The sequence below is a fragment of the Schistocerca piceifrons genome, chromosome 7 (genome assembly GCF_021461385.2).
Source record: "Schistocerca piceifrons isolate TAMUIC-IGC-003096 chromosome 7, iqSchPice1.1, whole genome shotgun sequence".
In the NCBI taxonomy this organism is placed as follows: domain Eukaryota; kingdom Metazoa; phylum Arthropoda; class Insecta; order Orthoptera; family Acrididae; genus Schistocerca; species Schistocerca piceifrons.
Genome location: NC_060144.1, coordinates 36044393 through 36070512, shown reverse-complemented (window position 1 = coordinate 36070512; position 26120 = coordinate 36044393). Strand labels below are relative to the sequence as shown.

At 40.3% G+C, this 26120-nt stretch overlaps 1 protein-coding gene across 1 annotated transcript in view; it reads right to left on the bottom strand.

The window, feature by feature from the left end:
- Positions 1–26120, bottom strand: part of LOC124804753 (AP-3 complex subunit beta-2) — a 241403-nt gene that overhangs the window by 28442 nt on the left and 186841 nt on the right. The window contains exon 17 of the mRNA XM_047265059.1: positions 23832–24075. Within this exon, the coding sequence (XP_047121015.1) occupies positions 23832–24075 (244 nt within the window). The remainder of the gene's footprint in view (positions 1–23831; positions 24076–26120) is intronic.

Below are 26120 nucleotides of genomic sequence, written 5' to 3'. Positions count from 1 at the left end.
GCCAAATACTGGGAGTGAAAATTTTTCCCACCACTAAGATTCAAACTGGCTTACACATGGGTTGAGTGCCACTGCACAAGCGTAATTTTTGCTGCTGTAATTAACTTTAGGAAAAAAGTGGCAGTGGTGCCAGATTTTTATTTCTGAATAGGAAAGGCTTTGGGTAGAGGTTTATGTAAGCTGCAAATAACAACAACAACAACAACGATAACTACAATAATAAAAGGCTAAAAAGAAAAATGACAGGAAGGTGGAAGCCATAAGAAAATCCGAGTTCCGATTTTTATTTATTTCTATATCAAAAAATAACTGTCAATTTTATGACGAATGGACATCTAATGAAAGACATTACAGCAGGTGTGCATAATCCCAATTGTATCACTTGGGAAAACAGTATTTCAAGAAAGACAGGTTCTCCCTTTCAGTTACTAAAGAGTGAGCTTCTGTTAGCGAATTGATACATAACTAAGTGGTCTCAAACATGGTGGTACTGCTTTGAGAGCGATCGAGTACTGAACATTGAATTATAGTATTTCATTCATATAACTTAAATAAAAAATAAAAAAATAAAGAAATTTCTACTAGCTACCTTAAGGTTATTAAGGCCTAACGATTAAACACTAAATGTCTTCCACAATATTGATAATTCACATTTTGCTTAATAACTTTATTTCACTTCAACGTGCACTGACAGGTTAGCGAACTTTCATGATGTCTCTGAAACAGCTGTTGTGAGATTGTTGCCTCAGGTGTTGGCAGAATAATAAGAGACAGTCACTTGATGTAATAATGTGATTTAAGGGTCAGAAATACAGTGCAGTTAATACAGACGTTAAAAGTTATATTAAAGAAAATACAGACTTCCTATCTTAACAAAAGTCCATGAATACTGAAATGAAACTATACTTTCATAATACGTATGCTTTAGGAGATAACAATAAAGCTGTGTTTTATGAACATCTCAATACCATACTTACCCTTGCGATATTTCTTAGCATTTACAAAAAATATTTTATGTATGAGTTTGTAGAACCATTTTGAAGTTTAGGGAAATATTTGAAATTTCATTTATCATGTTATATTATTTTCTTTATATTTTGAAAGCTACCACTTTTGCCATTTATCTGAAAACATTAATTATCTCAAGTGATCTGTCTTGCTTCCTACAGGGTGACTCAAAGAAATCATTTAAAAACTGATAAGGCACATCAAGCATACAACAAGAATCAGTAATCACGTAGAAAATGGGAGTCGTAATGGCCACCTGGGACTACTAAATGGCATTGCAGTTACTTAGTCACATGCTACAAATGGTTGTCCACTACAGGAGATGCTCACAGTTTTCTCCAGATGCACTGAGACATGCCTGTCATCAATGTTACATTGAACGGCACACTCTCTCAAACAGACCTGGTGTATTTTGAAGAGATCCTGCTGCTGCAACAATTCGGCCTACAAGGTAACAGATGTTTCATACACAAAGCTCTTCAGATACTCCCACAGGGGACAGATCGGGTGATTGTGGTGGCCATGCGACTTGCCCACTGTGTCCTATCCAGCGGCCGGGGAAAGGTTGCCTACAAATGTGCCCCCACTTGACTGCTGAAATGTGCAGGGGTTCCATTGTGCTGAAAACCAATGCAGTGACAAATAGGAATGGAAACATCATTAAGCATGTTTGGCAGGGAATATGACATATACGTGAATATCAAGTCAGTCCATAAGAATATATGGCCCAATTAAACATTCTCTGACGATGTCAGCCAACACATCAAGCGTAAATTCATGGTGCAAGGCATGTGTTCCCGTAGCATGTGGGTTCACATCTGGGCAAGTATGCAGGTTATGAACATTCATCACAACCTCGAGTGAGAACGCAGCCTCATTGGTGTGTAGACATTCATTGTGAAGCTTCAGTCTGCAGCGAATTCCTGCAGAAACCACCACGCAAATTCCATGTGCTTGTTGTAGTCCTCCAGTTGCAATGCCTCAATGCACTGGAAGTGAAACAGATGCAATCTTTTGACATATACTATGTGTCAGACAGCGATTGGGGGATATCAGTGATGCAGGATACACATTGTGCACTCGTTGATGTCATACGCAGCACCCTTTCAAGAACGCTTTCTTCCACCGCAGTTGCCCATGTTGGTTTTTGGCAACCAGTATCTTGCTCACACACACACATGGAACAAACTGCTTCTGCACAATCGGCAATGCAGGATGGCAAATAATCTGTGGCACGGCAACTTTCTATCAGGATATTTCAGACGATGCAATAGCATGGCTTCTCATCCAGTGCAGTTGGTCGTGCCATAAATCAAACGCATCTCAGCCATTCTGTGGCACATGTAACTAGCCACGTTACTCCCAATGCTTCCACGGCATGAATGGTGATGGTCTCGATGCGCTCCACCCACGTTTGTACAGCACTGTCCTCTTGTGACTGTAGCACCCTCTTGTTGCATTTGCAATTAATCCTTGTTGTATGTCTGATGTGTCGTGTCCATTTGTAAACATAGTTTTTGAATCACCCTGTATACCAGATATCAGCAACTAAAGTTACTTTCAGCAAAATCATAAGTTATTAAAAATTTGTTATAAAAGTTAAATTTAAAAATTACTTAAGTAATATTTTACAAAATATGTTCACAAGTTAATATTTAATTTAATATTTTCTACACAAATGTTATATCAGTAAAACTATATTGATATTAATGAAAGTCTGAGATCTGTTGAAATGTAACATCTTTGTCTTTGCTTTGTGTTACTTTCTGAAATTTGTACGTAGAGAAAGTTGTAAGGTGGTAGTGGAGTCAGAACGATGTCTGTTTCGAGTGTTAATGGTGCCATGGGGATACAAGATTGTAACTTGTCTCTATACCCTTGTGAAATGCATTCGTAGAGTTATGTTATGGTACAAGCAGTGTCAACAGTCAAGATGTGTTTTGTCAAACATATGAAGTGCACAAAATTGGTAATCTGAAAAGTGTTGCATTTGAGAATACTTCGAGTTTACCTATTTACATTATTTCGGAACTAAGCACTACTTTATTACCGTAAAATAGTTTTATGAATGGATTACACCAAAACATCAATTTCACGAAGAGACACAAATTTTGTTCTTGAACTTGAGACAAACCCTGGCTTTTCTCAGTTTTTATACATGACACTGAGTGATAATTGTTATGATCAAGACAATTATGATGAGTACAATTAAAAAAAAAAACTGATTTCATTAACATATGGCTTGGGCATTTTTGATCTGATACCTACATCATTCAAAGTGATCAAATCATTTCTATGTCTACTACTTTAGACGGAAACATCGAAGCAATAAATTTACTCAGTTATCAATCTTTATCTTTAATTGGACTGTGGGGCTGGGTTGTTTAAGATGGGCTCTAGTTATTTCAACAGTGACTTTATGGTTCTTCAGAGATTTTCCAAATTGAGCCCTACACAACTAACATCTAGTGAACATGAAACCCAAAAGAAATTATATCTTACTTCAAAACTGATTTACAATATGAATTAGAAAGAGGTTGTAACTTACAAATTAAATTTAAGATCTGTCTTAAATCCAAACAAGAGAAGCTTAATGAAAATCGAGCTCTATCAGATTAGATATAGGTTCCTATAGTTATTTAAGTTATTTAGATATTCGCCAAATTATTTGCTGTTTGTTTGTCCTAGACAATTAATCTTTTCAAGACACATGAGAGAGAGAGAGAGAGAGAGAGAGAGAGAGAGAGAGAGAGAGAGAGAGAGAGAGAGAGAGAGAGAGAGAGAGTTAAAGGCAGTAACTACTGAAGTACTGATAAGCACCTATAGTGTGTAATTATCTGGTTGTATTTAAACTTTCTTAATACAATTATAATCTGTATACAGTCAGTCACGCCATATTCATAACTGTGAACTGCTCTGACCAATCTGTATCTTGAGCGGCAAATCTTTCAGTCTTTTGAGCTGTTCCTATGAAGTAAGAATAGTGGCGCACAAAACCGCCCATTATCTAGATCAAACAGAATGAAAATAAAATAGTTTGCTGTGGTGTCCAGAGGGGTAGTGTACAGGGCTTATATCTGGCAGATTGTGATAAAACACTGCTGTACAAAGTTGTCTGAATTGGTGGGTGACTCAAAAATTATCCTGAGCTAGACACATTACTGCAGATTTTAACAATTTTGTCAGTGTACATACTACAAATCCATGATTTCCACCATTACAACTGTCTGTGGAGTAATGGCAACCCATTGTCCCTCACAAGCTGACACCAAATAAGATAGTGATGTTGGGTGGGGCTCTGGAGTGAAGTTGACATTCCAACTCATCCAGCAGGTGTTCCATGGGTTCAAGTCAGTACTCTGGGCACGCCAGCCCATTTCAGAAATGTGTCATACAACCACTGCCTCACAGGTGCTGCTTTATGACAGGGTGCACTGTCGTTTCTTTAACACTAAAGGATTTACACATAATGTATCTTGCTTGGCAATTTTGGGTTCAGTTATAAGGAATATTTCTTCCATCTCCATCACTTTCATTCCAGTAAAATTTTGATATTGTTGTGGATCTTCCATCACAAACTCTACAGTGAGATTCCTGCATGCTCCAAAACCATTACACCTCATAATCCACTCTATTATCCAACACAAACATGGTCATTTATGTTTTTTCTTTGCACTAAAAGTATTAAAAATGTAGCTGCAGCCCAATGTTCTTCCACTGCAAACTCTGCCTTCACACACAGAACTATGACAGAAAAAGCTCTGAGTGATCTCTCAGCTCACTCTTTCATGCTGCTGCATGTAAATGCTCTCACAAGACTCCCAGGCATTCCAGAAAGTACTTGCGAGCAACTATCAGACAGCAATTATCAGCAAAAATTCACCCCTAGTGTGAACAATTCTGCAAGTACTATGTAAGAATATCAAACAGTCTGAAAGCAAAAACCTCTCATGTATATCCCAGGCCTCAGTATTGGGATTATTACACTCTTTTTTTGAATCTGAGTGTATTTTATCTGTCTCTCACACATTGTGTGTCAGGTGGAACAGTCTTGTCATGATTGTTTTTGCCAAGGACATTAGTAATTCGGAAGTAACCTCATTTACTCCAAGTGTTCTGATTTGGTCTTTCAATCCTCATTAGCTTGTTGCAATATTGCATCACTCATCCTATCTTCATCCATTTCCGGTTCTGTTTCTTTAGAAAGCTACGTGCAAGTTCATGTGCTTAGTCCCACCAAGTGGAAAGTGATGAACAAACTTAAGGAACTATTATTTTTCACTGATGTTTAATATTAATATTACGATTCTATGAGGGAGTGTGTGTGTGTGCAGAAATTTAATGCTTGATGTCCGATTTGTGTCAACTGTGAGTTAATGAGAAACTCGTATTAATCTGATGGCCATTTGGACACACATCCCATTTATGTAAATATATGGAGTGTTCAAATGAAAAGCTATGAATCACGTCAGTTCTAAATATTTGTACAGACAACTGCATCTCGATTAGCTTCCAGTTCTTCCACACTTAGTGCTCACTTCCTCACAGGAACATAAATGTGTTCTGATTGATTTCTTGCATAAAAATATTAACTGTTATATAGATTTCTTTTTATCCCTTGTCTGCTCTTTGAATGTTGTATGTGGGCATAGGTAATGCAGTAGCCTCCTAACATTGTCAACTCTACCTTCATAACATTAAAGTTCGTAAGGCTGCAGCCACAAAAATTCAATCTGATTGTTGCTACACTTTATTGATCACTTTACGCAAATTTTGAAATTTTCTTAAATAAATTGGAATGGTTGCTAAACAAAGTAAATAAACAGGAATGTGATTCGATAATTTGTGGAGATTTCAACAATGACTTTCGTACAAAATGTATAAACAGGGAAGTCCTTTTGAACCTTGATGAATCTATTTAAATACTCAAGTACATGCTGCTACTCAAGTAACAGACACTTGTGGAACAGTTTTAGATTAGTTTCTTGTTGAGAAGAGTTTATACAGCACTTCAGCTAAAGATTTCAGTACAAGCTTTAGTGACCACGATGTAGAGTGTTATAAAAGAAGAAACTGGTGAAAACAGAATATCAAGGAAAAATACAACATTTCCACAACAAAACAAAAATGTAACAAATCTCTTAGAAGTAGCAAACACATTTAACAACTTTTCACAGGTTTTGCATGTAATATGATACAAATCAAACACAAATAAGAATACCCAATCCAATAAATATAAAATAAGCACATGTAGTAGGTCAATGTACATCAGCTATGTCACACAAAATGAATTACCTAGCAGAAGTAGTAAGGTACAGGCCTACACGGACGAGTCGGATCCAGTCTAGTGTCATGTCATTCTCTGCCAATGGCATCATCAGATGCGGTAAGGAGGGGCATGTGTTTTGTAAAGTTTTGTTTGTTTTAGGGCGCAAAAACAACTAAGGTCATAAGTGTCCATGTCATCACATTATATCATCAAGAAATAAAAGAATTTTAAAGTGACTATATGTTAAACCCATTTGATGGAAGGAAAGTGAGCTAAGAACAAGGACTTCCTTGTGGATAAAGGTCCACAAGGACAATGGAGGTCCCGAATCAAGATTAAATGTCCTTTGCCATATTGCTATGTTGGATAAAAAGTAAAATGCTGTTGACAGCCTGCATGTCATTCACTAAAACAGCCGATAACTTAGATGGCAAACATACACTAGAATGTAAGTGTTTAAAATCAGGACATTCGGTCAGAAAATGGCAAACTGTCAGGCTGACAATGAGCACAAAGTGGTGGGGGGCTAAAAAGACAGTGCCTAATACGCAGCCTGGCTAAAACGATCTCCTTGGGTGAGAGGGCCAATAGGAAGTTGGCCAAGCCACTAGGAGAGGTTTAATTCCCCAGAGCTTGTTCCCGTGAAGAGGATACCAGTGGTGATGCCAAAGACACACCTGCCTACAGGCGGTAACATGAGATGGTCTGAAGGAATGGAAGAGATAGCGGGCCAAAGTAGGACGACTGCCACATTGGCAGCACCATCAACAGCTTAATTTCCCATCCGACCGACATGGCCAGGAACTCATATGAACATTAAAACGGCTCTCTCAAAAGCACACAAGTGGAAGCTTTCTTGGACAAGTTGCACTAAGGCATGGAGTGTTACAGCACGCAGAGGCTCTGAAGAGCACTGTGAAAATCAGAGCATATGATACAATTAAAAAGCCTGTGTCACTGCATTTACTGAGATGCCTGATAAGAGGGCAAAGAGCTCTGCTGTAAATATTTAGCAGTGTTCTGGAAGCTGATACTGAAAATGTTTGGTGCCAATGATGAAAGTACATCTGTGTCACCACAGTCAGTCTTGGAGCCATCAATGAACAATAAGGTACTATCGCCAAATTGCTTGCAAAGGTTGAGAGTCTTACAGCAATAGATTGAATCCGAAGTAATTTCCTTAGGAAGCAAACGAAGTCCAAGATAAACAACATGGCAGATAAACAACATGGCAGACAAACATAATGTGTGCCCCCCTTAAGGAGAACATTACACTGGTATTACAATGGTAGTTCAGTAGCTTCTGCGTAGAGATTCTCTACAATGTTATTGTAAACAGCACCAGTGGCCAAATGGTTTCCATATTGATAGATTGTATTAAGATGGTTTAAGATGTTGGAAGAAGAAGAGTATTCCCAAAGACTGGAAAACAGCTAGAGTGATATCAATTTTTAAAAAAGGAAATAAAGAGTCTATGCAGTAATTACAGAGGAATCAGTTTACTGGACTCAGCATACAAGATGTACGCTAAGATTTTAAATACTAGACTTAAAAACATAGTAGAAGCAGTACTGCATGAGGAACAAATGGGTTTTAGGAAAGAGCACTCCACAATAGATACAGTTTTTATTCTACAGCAAATAATAGAAATACGGAGAGAGTGTAATAAAGAAACACACGTTGCTTTTGTTTACTTTAAAAAAGCGTTTGACAATGTCAATCAACAGAAACTTTGGGAAATAATGATGAATTGCAGATGTCCAAAGCATCTAGTAAATGTGATAAAAAGTTTATATCAAGACACAAATATCACTCTAGATCTCAATGGTAAAACAACTAATGAGGTACAAACTAACAAAAGGGTACAACAAGGCTGCTGCATCTCTCCAACTTAGTTCATCTACATTAATGAAATAATACATATATGGAAATCAGAATTTCAGAAAGGCATCTAACTATATAGGAACATTCTTTAAATAATTTACTATATGCTGACAATGCAGTGATCCTAGCAGATAAGGAAGATGACCTGCAGAAAGGAATCTACTTGCTAAAACAAATAAGTGCAAAATTTAACATGGAAATTTCAAAAGAAAAAGCTAAGACAATGGCCTTCATGGGGAAAGAACCAATCACAACCAAAATAGTGATAGAGCAGAAGATTTTATTTAGAGCAAGTAAACCATTTCAGTCACCTCGGATGTGAAATGACATATGACTACAGCAGAGATATTGAAATTAAGCTTAGTAAATTCAGTCGGGCATGTGGAACAATCAACAGGAACCTAAAAAATAAGACCAGGAAAGACACTCAAATGAAATTAGATAAAACTGTTGTAGTTCCCACATTGCTCTATGGAAGTGTGACATGGGTGATTACCAAGAAGCAAGAAAGCCAGATTCAGGCATGAGAAATGAAATTCCTTAGAGGCGTTAATGGTTGCACAAGAGAAGACAGGCAAAGAAATCAAGATATTAGAGAAGAACTGCAAATCTTCAGCTTCAATGACAAAATTCGAGATTACAGAAGAAAATGGAATGAACATCTACAAAGATTGGAGAGTGAGAGACTTCCTTTAAAGACAAGAACTCATAAGTGCCATGGGAGAAGAGACAGAGGAAGACGTGACAGAGATGGGTACCGTAACAGGCAATTCCTACCTAATACCTGAAGAGAAGATGAAGATGGAGACGGTTTAAGATAGAGGGACATGGGGACATGCGGATGAATAAACAAAACACCCGTAATCTAGTTTCGAATGGACAAGAGGTTGGTACAAACAGAGAATGGTGGTCCAATCTGGTCCCCAGGAAGTGCTGCTTGGGGTGCTTAGGCCAATGGACATCTCTAAAAAGGGCCATCACAGAAGTTGGGAAGGAAAACATAGGTACAAAGAAGGTAGCTGCGAAGAAACCATGGGTAACAGAAGAAATACTTCAGTTGATTGATCAAAGGAGGAAGTACAAACATGTTCCGGGAAAATCAGGAATACAGAAATTCAAGTCGCTGAGGAATGAAATAAATCGGAAGTGCAGGGAAGCTAAGACAAAATGGCTGCAGGGAAAATGTGAAGACATCGAAAAAGATATGATTGTCGGAAGGACAGACTCAGCATACAGGAAAGTCAAAACAACCTTTGGTGACATTAAAAGCAACGGTGGTAACATTAAGAGTGCAACGGGAATTCCACTGTTAAATGCAGAGGAGAGAGCAGATAGGTGGAAAGAATACATTGAAAGCCTCTATGAGAGTGAAGATTTGTCTGATGTGATAGAAGCAGAAACAGGAGTCGATTTAGAAGAGATAGGGGATCCAGTATTATAATTGGAATTTAAAAGAGCTTTGGAGGACTTACGGTCAAATAAGGCAGAAGGGATAGATAACATTCCATCAGAATTTCTAAAATCATTGGGGGAAGTGGCAACAAAACGACTATTCACATTGGTATGTAGAATATATGAGTCTGGCGACATACCATCTGACTTCCGGAAAAGCATCATCCACACAATTCCAAAGACGGCAAGAGCTGACAAGTGTGAGAATTATCGCACAATCAGCTTAACAGCACATGCATCGAAGCTGCTTACAAGAATAATATACAGAAGAATGGAAAAGAAAATTGAGAATGCGCTAGGTGACGATCAGTTTGGTTTTAGGAAAAGTAAAGGGACAAGAGAGGCAATTCTGACGTTACGGCTAATAATGGAAGCAAGACTAAAGAAAAATCAGGACACTTTCATAGGATTTGTCGACTTGGAAAAAGCGCTCGACAATATAAAATGGTGCAAGCTGTTCGAGATTCTGAAAAAAGTAGGGGTAAGCTATAGGGAGAGACGGGTCATACACAATATGTACAACAACCAAGAGGGAATAATAAGAGTGGATGATCAAGAACAAAGTGCTCGCATTAAGAGGGGTGTAAGACAAGGCTGTAGCCTTTCGCCCCTCCTCTTCAATCTGTACATTGAGGAAGCAATGATGGAAATAAAAGAAAGGTTCAGGAGTGGAATTAAAATACAAGATGAAAGGATATCAATGATACAATTCGCTGATGACATTGCTATCCTGAGTGAAAGTGAAGAAGAATTAAATGATCTGCTGAACGGAATGAACAGTCTAATGAGTACACAGTATGGTTTGAGAATAAATCGGAGAAAGACGAAGGTAATGAGAAGTAGTAGAAATGAGAACAGCGAGAAACTTAACATCAGGATTGATGGTCACGAAGTTAATGAAGTTAAGGAATTCTGCTACCTAGGCAGTAAAATAACCAATGACGGACGGAGCAAGGAGGACATCAAAAGCAGACTCGCTATGGCAAAAAAGGCATTTCTGGCCAAGAGAAGTCTACTAATATCAAATACCGGCCTTAATTTGAGGAAGAAATTTCTGAGGATGTACGTCTGGAGTACAGCATTGTATGGTAGTGAAACATGGACTGTGGGAAAACCGAAACAGAAGAGAATCGAAGCATTTGAGATGTGGTGCTATAGACGAATGTTGAAAATTAGGTGGACTGATAAGGTAAGGAATGAGGAGGTTCTACGCAGACTCGGAGAGGAAAGGAATATGTGGAAAACACTGATAAGGAGAAGGGACAGGATGATAGGACATCTGCTAAGACATGAGGGAATGACTTCCATGGTACTAGAGGGAGCTGTAGAGGGCAAAAACTGTAGAGGAAGACAGAGATTGGAATACGTCAAGCAAATAATTGAGGACGTAGGTTGCAAGTCCTACTCCGAGATGAAGAGGTTAGCACAGGAGAGGAATTCGTGGCGGGCCGCATCAAACCAGTCAGTAGACTGATTGGAAAAAAAAAAAGGGCATGTAGGCCACTGAGGGACCGGGTAAAGCATGTGACCAGGTAAGATGCATGTGACAACCAAGGAAGTTTTCTGTTAAGCATGAGCCCCATGAATTTCATAGTTTCAGTGAACAGAGGAGCAAGAGGCCCAAGATATAAAGACAGAGGAAAAAACCGACTGCCACCAAAAGAAATTCATACAAATTGTTTTGACACTGCAAAAGTGAAAGCCATCGTCAATACTCCACAAGTAAAGATGATCGAGACATTGCTGAAGATGCTGCTTAGGAAGCTAAGTCCATGGAGAAATGCTATAGATTGCAAAGTTTTTGATGACAAGAGAGCCGAGACGCCTGGCGGGAGACAGGCCATAATAAGGTTGATGGCTATAGCAAGGAGGACGAGGCTCAGGATGGAGCCTTGAGGCACCCGGCTTTTCTGGATAAATGTGTCCGACAAGGCCGAACACATACTCACCTTGAAAACTTGGTCTTTTAAAAATTCCTTAAAGGTCAACTGGAGAAAAGCAGGCTCAAAATCCGCATTGTTCAGAGGTTAGTACATATCAAGGTTCAAGCCACCATGCCAAAGAGCCATGAATCATACATTCCACCACCTTGCAAACACATCAAGTGAGAGAAATGGGGTGGTATCTAGAAGTAAGCTGTTTGTCCTTGCTGGATTTAGGTATGGGTATAACAGTGACTTCACACCAGAGTCTGGCAAATGTGCCATCTGCACAAATGTGATTGTATGTATGAAGGAAAAAGTGCTGGTCCGTGAGAGAAAGGTGCTGCAACATCTGAATATGAACATCATCTGGCCCTGGGGCAGAAGATCGGAATGAACTGAGAGCATAATCTAGCTCCCTTATAGTAAAGGTGGTGGTGTAGCATTCAAGATTCTGCGAGGAGAAGGATAGCACCCAAGCCTCCTCCACTCATTTCTGAGGGAGGAAGGTGGGGTGATACTGGGTGGAGCTCGAAACCTCTGGAAAAGAGTGGCCTAAGCTGTTGGAGATAGCTACAGGGTTAACAATAACATCACCTGCTATGGTCAGCCCAGAAATCGGGGAATGAACCTTGGTACCCGAGAGCTGACAGAGGTTGCCCCACACGACAGAAGAGGGAGTGGAACTGTTAAAAGAACTAGTAAGTGAAATCCAGCAACCTTTTTTTCTATTACGGAGAATGAGACAACACTGCGCACACATGTGTTTATAAAGAATAATTTCACCATTGTATGACGACAGTTAAAATTGCAGAGAGCATGTATCTGTGTGTGAATCACGTCCCAACATGCCTCAGTCCACAAGAGGACCGGGACACAGTGTGGTAGAGATGAAATGCAAAGTATGAAACATTCTGGTGCGGTAAGGATAACATTCATGAGGTACTCTACCTGGCCATCACAACTGGGGAAATGTTGCTCATCGAAGGTTGCTGGGGAGGAATAAAGCTACCAGTTGGCATTAGAAAGCTGCCAATTAGGTTTACATGTCGGTGGAGTACGAGTCAGCAAACTGATAGCACAGGGGAAATGGTTGCTCGAGCAAATGTCAGAGAGAATGGACCACTGCAGATTACAGGCAAGCTGGCAGTGCGGAATGAGAGGTCCAAATGGGAATAAGTGTGCATGGAGTCTGAAAGGTGAGACATGTGGTCAGCACACCCACTTTCCCAGGTCATTGTTGGGTTCCTTTACTTTGAAACAGCATTAATTGGTTGAATACTCCTTAGTTGGCCTCACAAGGCTGCGTGCTCCACCAAGGAAGTACTGGGAATCTAACCTGGATCCTCCACAAGGCATTCAGTCATGTTGACCACTCAGCTCCTGAGGTCGATAGCAAAAGCAGTAAAGGGACTAAAAAAAATCCAGCCCTGCAGGCGTTGGTGGTGTCTCTGCAATTATCTTAAAGATGAATACTCTAAACCTAGTTAAACTACTTACATGCGTATGTGACTGCTCACATGAATGTCTCACGAATGTCTAAGGTAATTACAATGTATAAAAAATGACGAACAATGTAAATAACCACAGGCCACCACAATTTATTCTTGCATTTCAAAAATATTAGAAACATTCACGTACAACATACTTCCGAGATTTGGAAATAAAAACAAAATCCTATGTAATCAATAACACAGATTCAGAGGTAAGAGGTCAACAAGAACTGCCATTTATGAGTGCATTAAATCTATACTGAGCTTGATTGACAAGAAACATGAGCAACAGACATATTTATTGACCAATCACAAGCTTTAGACATGGATCATAAGATTCCGCAGTCAAAGCTCGAGAAGTATGTCCATCAGTTTGATCAGTTCTATCTTGAGCAAATGTAAACAAGAGGTGAGCTTCAAGTACTCTAATATTAGCCTTAAAACTACTTATGAACACTTATCTGAGCGTAATCTAATTAAATATGGTGTACATTAAAGGTCAAAAATGTGACCACTTCAGTTCCTTTTGTATGTTAATGATGTAACCTTAAGTGTCGATGCTCAAAAAATGATCTCATTTCCAGAGGACACTGCAGTCAATTGAAAGGGAAAAGTAAGGTAGAATTACAGCGATTAGTAAACACTGTCACGAAACGACTTAGCAACTGGGCACAGAATAATCATCTTTTAACAAACAGTACAAAAACTATTGCACCAACGGCCTTCACTTAATGACAAAGAGCAGCAATGTTTGCACAGAATTGTCAGTGCTAACAGACAAACAACACTGAGTGAAACAACCATAGAAATCAATGTGAGATGTATGACAAACGAATCCGTTAGGACAGTACAGCGACATTTGGCATTAATGCCCTATGGCAGCAGATGACTCGTGTGAATGCCTTTGCAAACACCACGATATCGCCTGCAACGCCTATCATGGAGTCATGATCATGTCAGTTGGGCCATGTAACATTGGAAAGCTGTGCACTAATCACATGAGTCACGATTTCAGTTGGTAAGAGCTGATGGTAGGTTTCGAGTGTGGTACAGAACTCCACAAAGCTATGGATCTACGTTGTCAACAAGGAACTGTGCAAGCTGATGGTGGCACTATAATGGTGTGGGCTATGTTTACATGGAATGGACTGGGGCCTCTGGTCCAAATGAACCAATCACTGACTGGATATGGTAATATCTGGCTGCTTTGAGACTATTTGCAGCCATTCATACACGTCATGTTCCCAAACAACAATGGAAGTTTTATGTGGATGACAATGCACACTATCACCAGGCCACAAATGGTTTGAAGAATATTCTGGACAATTCAAGTGCTGCGCGCAGTGGCCGTGTTGGATTAGAGGTGCCATGTCACAGATTGCACAGCCCCTCCTGCCAGAGGTTCGAGTGCTCCCTCAAGTATAAATGTGTGTGTGTTCTTAGCATAAGCTAGTTTAAGTAGTGTGTAAGTCTAGGGATCAATGACCTCAGGAGTTTGGCCCATAGGAATTCACATACATTTGAACAATTCAAGCAAATGATTTGGTCACCCAGATTGCTCGACATGAATCAAACATTTATGAGACATAATCGAGAGGTCAGTTCATGCACAAAATCCTGCACCGGCAACACTTTCACAATTGTGAGTGGATGAAGAGGCAGTATGGCTCAATATTTCTGCAGGGGTTATCCAGTGTCTTGTTAAGTCCACACCATATCACGTCGCTGCATTACACTGGGCAAAAGGAGGTCTGACACAATATTACAAAGTATCCCGTGACCTTTGTCATCTCAGTGTAACTCCACAGTTTGGATCATGGCTGGAGTTTGAATTCCAAGGGAAACTGATTTAAAAAGCTGACGTAGACTGAATTACAACTGCTTTGCGGCATGGATCCTCAGTTTGGTTTATGCCTTTCACAATGCGTCCTCCGTAGAGATTACCTTCAGACATTCAAAATTATGAACCCTTTTGTAGTATCAAGTTCCAGCTACCAGTAGTTGGGATGGGTCTCCTGAATGAGCATGCATCCTGCTCATCATCGTCTTTGATTCATTCACAAGGAGACTGATCTTGTTCAGTGTTGCCTTCAAACTGTCACTCATCCACCTCAGTTTATCCTTAGATCTGGACAATGGGGCCATGTAATTCAAAAAGGCGAGATGTGTAATTTTCTCACATTCCATCTAGATCCTGTTGAAATTCTTATGGAAGCTTTGCTATTTATCTTTCTGAGTGCCAGGTTGATCAATATTAATGATACTCCGGTCTCCCTGTCTCAACCCTGTGTTTATGTTCAAGCTCTTTGTGACTCGGTCACCAGGCTGACTTTGCCTTTTTAATCAGTAAGACAGACTCACACTAGGCTCATCAGTTTCTTGGGCATTCCTCACTCGTTTGGGCAATTCAACAGGCTCTCCCAAAAAATGAAGTTGTATGCCTTCTTAAAATCTTTGGATAGTAGATGGTGGTCTTTGCTGTGAGCTGTCACAGTACACAGATATTGCCAACAGTTGAACAGCCCTTTCTGAAACCATCTGATACTCACCAATCACAGTTGGACAGGATCTTATAGTAGACGTTCAGGAGGGTGCTTCTTCTGTAGTTGGTGCATTCCATTTTGTCACCTTTCCTGTGTATAGGACAGATGACCGCTGCCTTCAAATCTTCTGTGGTCTCCTTCACAATCCATATCATCCTGATTAGTTGGTGAATTCTATTGGAAGATTCTCCCATTCAGGCTAAATGACTTTTATCTAGATTCCTTCTTCTCTTGGACTTTCGTTCTCCTTCAGCTTTGTCATCTGTTTCTTCATTTCCTCCAGAGTAAATGGTGGATATCTTGATATACACTACTGGCCATTAAATTTGCTACACCACGAAGGTGACGTGCTACAGACGCGAAATGTAACCGACAGGAAGAAGATGCTGTGATATGCAAATGATTAGCTTTTCAGAGCATTCATACAAGTTTGGCACCTGTGGCGACACCTACAACATGCTGACATGAGGAAAGTTTCCACCCGATCTCTCATATACAAACAGCAGTTGACCGGTGTTGCCTGGTGAAACATTGTTGTGATGCATTGTGTAAGGAGGAGAAATGCGTACAATCACGTTTCCGACTTTGATAAAGGTCGGATTGTAGACTATCACGATTGCGGTTTATCGTATCGCGACATTGCTGCTCGCGTTGGTCGAGATCCAACAACTGTTAGCAGAATATGGAATCGGTGGGTTCAGGAGGGTAATACGAAATGCCATGCTGAATCCCAATGGCCTAGTATCACTAGCAGTCGAGATGACAAGCATCTTATCCACATGGCTGTAACGGATCGTGCAGCCACGTCTCGATCCCTGAGTCAACAGAAGGGGTGTTTGCAAGACAACAACCATCTTCACGAACAGTTCGATGACATTTGCATTAGCATGGACTATCAGCTCGTAGACCGTGGCTGCGGTTACCCTTGACACTGCATCACGGACTGGAGTGCCTCCAATGGTGTACTCAACAACGAACCTGGGTGCACGAATGGCAAAACGTCATTTTTTTGGATGAATTCAGGTCCTGTTTACAGCATCATGATGGCCACAACCGTGTTTGGTGACATCGTGGTGAATGCACATTGGAAGTGTGTATTCGTCATCACCATACTGACGTATCAGCCGGCATGATGGTACGGGGTGCCAGTGGTTACATACGACCCATAGCTCTCCCCTTCATTCAATCCCTGCGAAACCCTACATTTCAGCAGGATAATGCACGACCGCATGTTGCAGGTCCTGTATGGGCCTTTCTGGGTACAGAAAATGTTCGACTGCTGCCCTGGCCAGCACATTCTCCAGCTCTCTCACCAATTGAAAATGTCTGGTCAATGGTGGCCAAGCAACTGGCTCGTCACAATACGCCGTCACTACTCTTGATGAACTGTGGTATCGTGTTGAAGCTGCATGGGCAGCTGTACCTGTACATGCCATCCAAGCTCTGTTTGACTCAATGCCCAGGCATATCAAGGCTGTTATTACGGCCAGTGGTAGTTGTTCTGGGTACTGATTTCTCAAGATCTTTTCACCCAAATTGTGTGAAAATGTAAATACATGTCAGTTCTAGTATAATATATTTGTCCAATGAATACCAGTTTATCATCTGCATTTCTTCTTGGTGTAGCAATTTTAATGGCCAGTAGTGTACAATACCAGGAGGCTGAAATCTGAATGCACCTTCAGGTTCACCACAGTTGAAGAGTTCTCCTAAGTACTGTTTCCATCCCTGAGCAATGTTGAATTCATTGGTGAGCATGGTGCCATCAGAAGAATGAGGTCCCATATCAAAGTTGGTACCTCACAATGGAACCACAAGTAAAGACAGTCGCTGCCCAACGCAGCAACAAATGAGACACGTTGGTGCAAACACATCCTCAAGAGGCTCCATATGCCACTGCTGCTGGAAGGGTACTTATGTCACAGAACCTGCCCCTCAGCCCGGTCTGCAATCATCCATTACGACAGCATCAAATTAGTCAGCTCCAGCAGCACAAGTCGTACTCAAAAGCAGAACTGTTTATCAAAGTTAACAGTCAACTGTATATTGAGGGAAGAGACTATCATGCTGTATTGTATTAAGTTACAGAGTTCAGCAACAGCAACAAATACACAGACATTCCTGTGGAGATGGAGTGTTCCCAAGTTACATAGTTCAGATTGTTCAAACTTTAATAAAGTGCTCAAATATTCTGTACATATTGTAGTATCCCCTTGACCTCCTCCAGAAGCAAATCTAGGCTTGCTAGAACTCACTACAGTGTTGAAGCGAATGTCTCAAGTGTATTTTTAATCTGGCATGACAATGTTGGCAAGGATGCTTGCTGCAGTTTCCAGTGCATTGAATTCCACCCTGGTCTGCCCTGTGGATATTTTTAGTTTCACTTTTCTCAGTAGCCAGTCATATTGTTGTTATTTATGTGTATGCTATAAAGCCACATCTGCAGTGTCACGAGAAATGTCTCTAAATGAAGTTGTTCAGTTTCAGGGGCAGCACACTGAATAACTGCTGCTCAGTGTTCACCACATGACAACCTTAACTGTCACCAGAAGCAGCTCCATGACTGGTTGCTGCTCCCAAGTTTCACCAGTTTAACAGTAACGAAGGGCATTAGTCCACATATTGTGCACAACTGGAAGCACACTTCGCAGCAGACAATGTTACAGGTATGGCATGCATTGCTTACTTTTTATGAACTGTCAGACGACGTGCACAGTCTGTGTCTTAAATTGAGCTCTGAGTCTTATCCAGGTGATACTGGTTGTGAAGAACTCATCCGCAAACTCAACAAACCTTTTGAATTTCAAATTGTTGTCAATGCAGTGAGATTTACATTTTTTCATCTTAAGAAGCATCCTGAACAGACATTAAAACAGTTGACTGCTGAATTCTGAGGGTTCACTAGACACTCCAGGACCAAGTGTTCTTGTGGACTACTTTATAGTGACGTTACGTTAAGTGATGCAATTACAAAAATTTTGTTGGACGCACGAATTTGCACTGCTATTCTAAAACTGCAAGATCTGGATCTGAAACAGTTTTGTAGATTTTAGAGTCTCAATTTATTGTGGACACAACTGAAATCAATTTTGAGGCTCTGCCTATTTCTCTTGTTCATAGTGCACTAGGCACTCAGTCTAAGGTAATTGTTAAAGTGAACAAAAACAGGGCTCAGACTATCAGTAAATGTAAAAGTAAAACAATTCAGTCACAGTGTACATGAGGTGTACTTCAGAATAAGGAGAGGAAGTACTGCTGCCCCAGTGTTTTTCAGATCGCAACAGAAAAGCTCATCATTGTCGTGATGCGCAGTGTTTCAGGGGGGTGGGGGGGTGGGGGGGGGGGGGAAAGAGGTCATACCCGGATAATCTGTTTATAAGGCGGCCAGAATGGGCACCTTTCACGAGTGGGGCTACAGCGTAACTTTCAGGAATTGAAAGTTGCATCAGCAGTCAGCATTACCATTACTGCCAGCGCCACTGAAGACCGCATTTCCATGTAGCGAAACCTTTCTGCTGTCATCTACAGAGAAGAATAAACTTTCTGTCCAATTAATAGTGGCTCAAAAGACAATTTCAGTTAAACAGAATTGTGTATGTTTCCCTCATCAATGAAGACACCTATGAAACGATCGTTAGCCCACAGCCACAGAAGCCTACTTCTATTTTGTCTGCATATAACAATCATGAAATAACAATACTTGGCTTGTGAAGTTTTATCATGATATTACGAAATGTGTTTCATTTCGTATATTATGCCCTAAAAACAGTGCAAATTTTAGACTTGTTTGATTTGTTAAACCTGTGCAAAGCAGACAATGTGTTACAAATCTATATTTCAGTGCTTCATACTAATGTTTCTGATTTGTGCAACAAGTACAGTGAACGTTTTGAATCTGGATTAAGAAGGGCTAAAGATTTCAAGGCGCAAATTACTGTTAAAGACAATGCGCAAAAATGATTTTTATTCTGTTTGATCTGTCCTTCATACAATCTGTAAGCCTGCTGCTTCACAACCGCAACAATGGAAAGGCAATGTGGTGATACAACCTGTTTCTGTAAGTCAGTGCGAATCACTCATCATCATTTGCAAAAAGTCATCAGGAGATTTACGTCGGTGTACTGCAGATTCATTTCCTCTCCCTAGACCGGAGGAATTAATGGTCAGATTGGGACAGGACAGATTTTTTTCCAAGACTGATTTACAAGAGGCCTACTTACTGTTACTGCTGGACGAGCAGCCCAAGCAATATTTTGTGATCAACGCACACCCAAATTTATTCAAGTTGAAAAGACTGCCATTTGATAGTGCTTTAGCTCCTGCTTTTTTTCCACATTTTCTAGGATAATTAACAGCCGAAGTCCATCCATGTGCAAACTGTCTGGATGCAGGTTGTAAACTTTAAGAATTTAATTTTGGCTATTTTAGAAGTTCTTGCTGTGGCTGGCTTAAAGTGCGACAAGGAAAAGTGCATCTTATTCTATGAAAAACTTGAATATTTAGGATGTGTTATAAACGCATAGGGTATGCATCCTGCTTATTAAAATTTGTCTGCGATTAAAGATCTGGCCTCACCCTGTAACATCTAGGAGCTATGGGCTGTTATGTACAAGCTCACATATTTTGCAAAGTTGATTGCATACACTGCGCAAATTGCTGCTCAGGACAAAAAAGGATACATTGTCAAGTTGTTATTATTAGATTAATTTTGACCCAGCTGAGCCTATTGTGTTAGTTGTAGATGCATCATCTTACAGAATTGGATCTGTGCTCTACCATAGAATTGGTTCATCAGATATACCTATTTGTTTTGACACAAAAATTCTCAAAAAAGCAAAGTTCAATTATAGTCAACTTGAAAAAGATGCACTTGCCATTATATATAGTGTTACCATGTTCCAGCAATACTTGTACTGTCGGACTTTCTATGTGATTACAGATCAATGGTCTTTAATTGCTTTATTCAGTACTACCAAGGCTGTCTCATCACAGACAGCTCAAAATTTGCAACACGGGGCTCTGCTATTGTCTAATTATCAACACAAGTTGTTGTACAGGCCCATTGTACAACACTGTAATACTGAATTTTTGTATCAGTTACAAGTCAGTACCAACAAAGATTTTGATTTGTTTGAGGAATTATGTTATTAAATTGATACTCAAAATTTTGAAATTCTTCAAAATTATCCTCTTGATTTTAATCATTTGCTGGAGCGAATGCTTCTGACTCAGCTCTGCAGGTAGTTTCACAATTTGTATGCTGCATTAATTTGACAGAATTCCTCACTGGGTGGCATATCGCTACTTTTTGCATTGTCATACATTATGTGTGCGGTCAAATGTTCTGTTGCTGCATACAGAAAATTCTGATGCATATGTTGTTTGTCCTCAATCCCTTTGGCAGTAAGTTTTGTCTTTGTTGCAACAAGTTCATTGAGATGTTGTTCGCACAAGGCAACTTGTCCAACATCAGTGTCCTTGGCAGGGCCAATTGACACCATCCAGAGTCGGCCAATGGAGATTGATGTCATGCTAGTGCTGTCATCATTGCTGATGCTGCTGATGGTCCTGCAGTCTGAGCTGAAGTCCGTGGAATCACTGCCCTAGGCAGACATCACGGCACTCTTGGAGTTGCGCTTGCAGTCAATGCTACATCATCTGCATAACCAGATGTGCGCATGCTCCCTGTGGTCAGTTTTTTGATTGGTGTTTACGGTTACTCTAATGGGGATACTGGAGTGTGGACAGGGAGCTGCCATTGGCCATTGTTGCACTCCCTGTCATCTCATCTACGTTCCGTCGTCTTGTCAATGTTCACATTCATGCCACTCCCACCCCTCCCTTGCCATCATCATGTGACATAGCACTACACAACAATAGTGTGGAGATTTTGGAGAGGCAGGGTGTTGTCCAAAGAAGGAAATGAAAGATGTTGGGGTAGACACTTCCCCAAGAGCTTCCATACACCGCCACTGCTGGAAGAGTACTTACGTCAAAGTGCAGTGCCCCTCAGCCCAGTCTGCAGATAGAGTCGTCTGCCTCAGATCCGGGAGCGTGAATTGTATTCAGTCCCAAAACTGTTCATCAAGGTTAACAGTCATATGTACATTGAGAGAATAGATTATTATTCTGAATTGTATCAAGTGACAGAACTCAGCAACAGTAATAAAAATCCTGTAGACATGGATTGTTTCAAAGTTAATATTTCAGACAGTTCAAACTACAATAAATGGATCTAATATTTTGTGTATGTTGTATCCACTCAGCCTCCTCCGGAGACAAACCTTGGCTTGCTAGAAATTACTTAGTGCCAAAGTGAATGTCTCAAGTGCATTTTTTGTCCAGCATGACAGTGAGTATGGTCCCATTATTGTCCTTAATGAACTCTTCATGACTCTGATATCCCTTCTTAAAGAAGTTAATTTTATGTTTTGAGCCTCCTTTATCATTCCTTTGACATACATTCTCTTAGTCCTCTTCAGGATTGTTTGGGTAGTTCTCCACACTTCTTCAAACTCAGCTTGGCCTTGAACAAAATCTGTGCCTTGCAGACAGCTCTCCTTTGCTTATCTTCTCTTCTCTTGGCTAACGCCTTAATGCATTTGTCCCCAAAACAAAATCATCTTGCCCCTGATCTGCTTCTTGGCAACTGCCTTTGCCACCTCATTTACAACATCCTTGATTTCATTCCACACTTTGCTACACTCCTTGTTTCCTCATCAACGTTTGCATTCAGGCCCCCCTCCCCCTCCTTGTTATGTGACACAGCACTACACAACATTTTCACAACATTAGAGAAGAAAGAATGTGTGTCAAGTTTATTATCTGTCATTTTAAGGATGTATGCATAAAAATATCTTTCATCTGTATAAATACAAGTTGGCTTGTCCAGTGTCTTATGCATCAGCCACTTTTGTAGAGGACAGTACAATACAATCATCTGATGCAAAACTACTATACATACAAAGCCACGAATTTTATGGACTTTTTTTAGGTTTTTAGTTTTAGGGTGCAAAACATCTAAGGTCATAAGCACCCAGAATTTTATGGGAAGACTACAGCCACCTCTAATAGGTACAATTAGGGTACAGAATTCTAAATAGAAAACTTCTCAGAAAGTAGTCTCCTGTTAACCTTAAACATGTCACACTGTTGATGTGCCACCCCTTCTAAGGCACACACTTGTACAAAAGTTCAATGAATAAAAATGTGCTTCCCTTTGACCCATCCTCCCAAAACAACTTTTTATCGACTATGTGAGCATTTCATTAGACCAATGTAAAATCTTAGGAGTAAATATACCAGTACCCTTTTCACTGTCAGTATGCCACCAATACCTCAACACTAGCATTATGAGGGGACTTCAAGAAGTAAGGTCCACACCTTGCCCCATGCTAGGCCATTGAACAATAAGAGTGGCATATTATCAGAAGAGAGCTTCCTGCAGACGCAGTTCTGCTGTGGTATGGTTAACAGGTACAGCACAGTGTGCAAGTGAGATTGGGTGGCAACTAGAAACATAATAAAAGGTTGAAGCGAGCAGGGCAGTGCTATTCTAGTGAGCACAACGTCTAAACCGCGCACAGATTCACCATGAAATTCTGGCAGTACATGGAGCTGTCATGAAATGGTGTCAGCATCTTGACCATGGCCACAAGGACGTGTGTGATGGTGATCAGGAAGGGAGTCCCATTGACATTGACAACAGACGACAATATCCATGCAAATGAAAAAAAATGATTTGCAGAAATCACAAATTTCGCATAAGCACCATGATTTTCTTTGGTTCAGAGCTCTAAAATAGACATTATATGCACATAAGTTTATTTTGTACATTAACTTATCGCCGGCTACACAACCACTAACAACAGGGTAATACTATTTCCCTTCAGTAACGAAATATACTACGTAACAGGATTTTCTTAATAATTTTGGATAATGAAGTGTTTTGTATGGGCCCAAAAAACCGATGGAATAAACAGAAGTAAAGGAAAATAAGCGGTATTGTAAAAAGGTAGGAAGGAAAGATTTTCACTATATTTTAACTATTTTTCTCAGCAATAAAATATCAAGAGTATTAAAAATGTAGGTGCCAGTACCATGTTGACTAACTTAAGTAGACACACATATAAAAACAATAAAGCAATGTCATTCAAGCAGTTTTAAGATGAGATCTCTCCTGTTGCTATCAGAGATTCTGTTGACTACTCAGAACATTTTTTCATTCTGCAAACTGATCAGGAGTGATGATGTAGCTCACCGTGCTCAACAATGAACAGTTGTTCTGGCATGCTGACAGCTCGAATGAGCTCTCCAACAGGGGGCCTCAGCTGTACCCGACATGTTCTTCCATTCAGGACCAAACCAAATGACAGAGGCTGTGTTGAATCAGCAAAGTCAACTCCCAGAATGCTTGTTGCCATACCTCCAGGTTGGAGAGGTGGTACTGGTGCAAATGGATGAATAGATGCACCAGATGGTAGCTGTGTTGCATCTACCTGTATCTGTAAGGGTCACCAAAGAATCTATAAAACCATTACATAACGAAACAAAAATATGCAAAGAATACAGGTAATCACTCACTGTATAGCTGAAGCCATAAATGGTCAACAGGAACATAAAAAAAGACTGAAAATTTAGCTGAACTTTCTGAAATGTGCTGCTTTTAAGGACACTGTACAGAAGTTTAGCTATGCTTTCGATTTTGGTTATGTAGCTGAGAACAATGAAAAATCCAGGACAGAACAACAAAAATATGAGACGGATTGATTGCTACTGACCACATAGAGCAGGCACAATAACGAAAGGCTGCTAGATATTATTAGCATCGGACTAAGTCCTTCACCACATGTAGATTAAATGACACATACATATATCTGTACTTGTAAACTCACACACAGATAAAGCCATTGTCACCTCTGGGCACTAAAGGCCCATCTGTGACTTCACTTGAGGTGGGCAGTGATATTTGCTTGAGTGGGGTACAGAAAAGGCTTAGAGCAGGGAGGCATAGCAATGTTGGGGTGGAGGAAAACATGTTAGTGCTGCCTATGGGAGTTTTCAGGGAGTTCATGAGGACAAGATAGTGGGCTGCTAAGTGCAGCATCATGATGACATGGTGAGGGGTGCAGAGGGGAAGGGGGGGGGGGGGGCTATAGAGAACAGGAAAGGACTGTGCAGGTCCACTGGAGTGATAAAAGGCATTTGCAGGACAAACAGGAGCAGGGAAAGGGATAGGTAGGTGGAGGATAGGGACTAGTGAAGTGTGAGGTTTTTACTCTATATAAGAACTTCACACAGCTATTTATGAAAACAAAGGACAATGGACAGTTAAACAATGACACTGTGTGTGGAGCTAAAAGGCTAATGCTATAGCTTTGTCATGTATAGCACTGCCACAAAATTAAATGTTTACCACATATGGCACTTAATGAATCTACATCCAAATATTTTCAAATCATTCACTGTCATGAATCCACGTTTGTCCACTTTGTGAGCACAACCAGACATACACAAAGACCATATCCAGATTCATCCAATAGTAAATGGTACTGACAGTGCGACATATAACCTAGGTAAAAAGCTAAACTCATTATTGAACAAAATATACACATAGAACAGAAAATACACTACAAAAGAACTCATGAACACTAGCCCATAAAATAAGCATACTGTTGTGGCACACAACACAAACACTAGTTTTTCCGTCTGTTAACTGTTAGGCTACAACATGCGATGGCACAGTGTATAATAATATGAAACATGCCCAGAGGTAATACAAAGTCAATAACATAACAACATACAAATCTTGATGGCTGCGTGATAAGTAAGGGTTGACAGCAGAGTTTAGACTGAAACCAGGAGACTCACATTGGTCTAGATACAAACAAGTGTAGAATTCGGTGCATTGCATGACCAGTTGTTGATAACATCCTCTGAGATCATGTTTACTGAATCACTGATGGAAAATCCAAAAGGTATCAATACATCCAGGCCAAAAAGATTCTAAGTATCAGCGCTTTTTACGACCAAGAAATTTATGTCCCTGGTTACATTTTTGTAAATAACTTTTGTGGTAAACTGCCCTTCCAACAGAATGTGTTGCTTGTTATAATTTGCCAAACATCAAATTGTTGGAGTGAGTATGGGTGCCCTCCATTATAAATATGTTTGAAAATTGAAGAGACTGGCACTGGCACCCATACCGAGTTGAAAGCTGACTGTCTTCCCATCCACCCACAGCAAAATGAGCAGTTTATAGGAAGAATCTTCCCAAGTGGATGGTGCAGAACATATAACATTAACGTCCATTTGATCTCATAATCATGAGACAGCAATGGCTGCCAGGTAAACAGATGTGAAGTGACCCTGTCTTTTAAATTTAATGCAACCTGCCCAGTGGTATGGAAAGTTGTTCCTAGCATGCTTCTGAAAACACCCTGCGTAAGGCTGTTGTAACCTGGGACGGCATGAGTCCACTGTTTCCAAGGGAGTGATGCACACACAGTTTGTTCAGTACTGCTATGACGTCACCAATGACTAATGAATC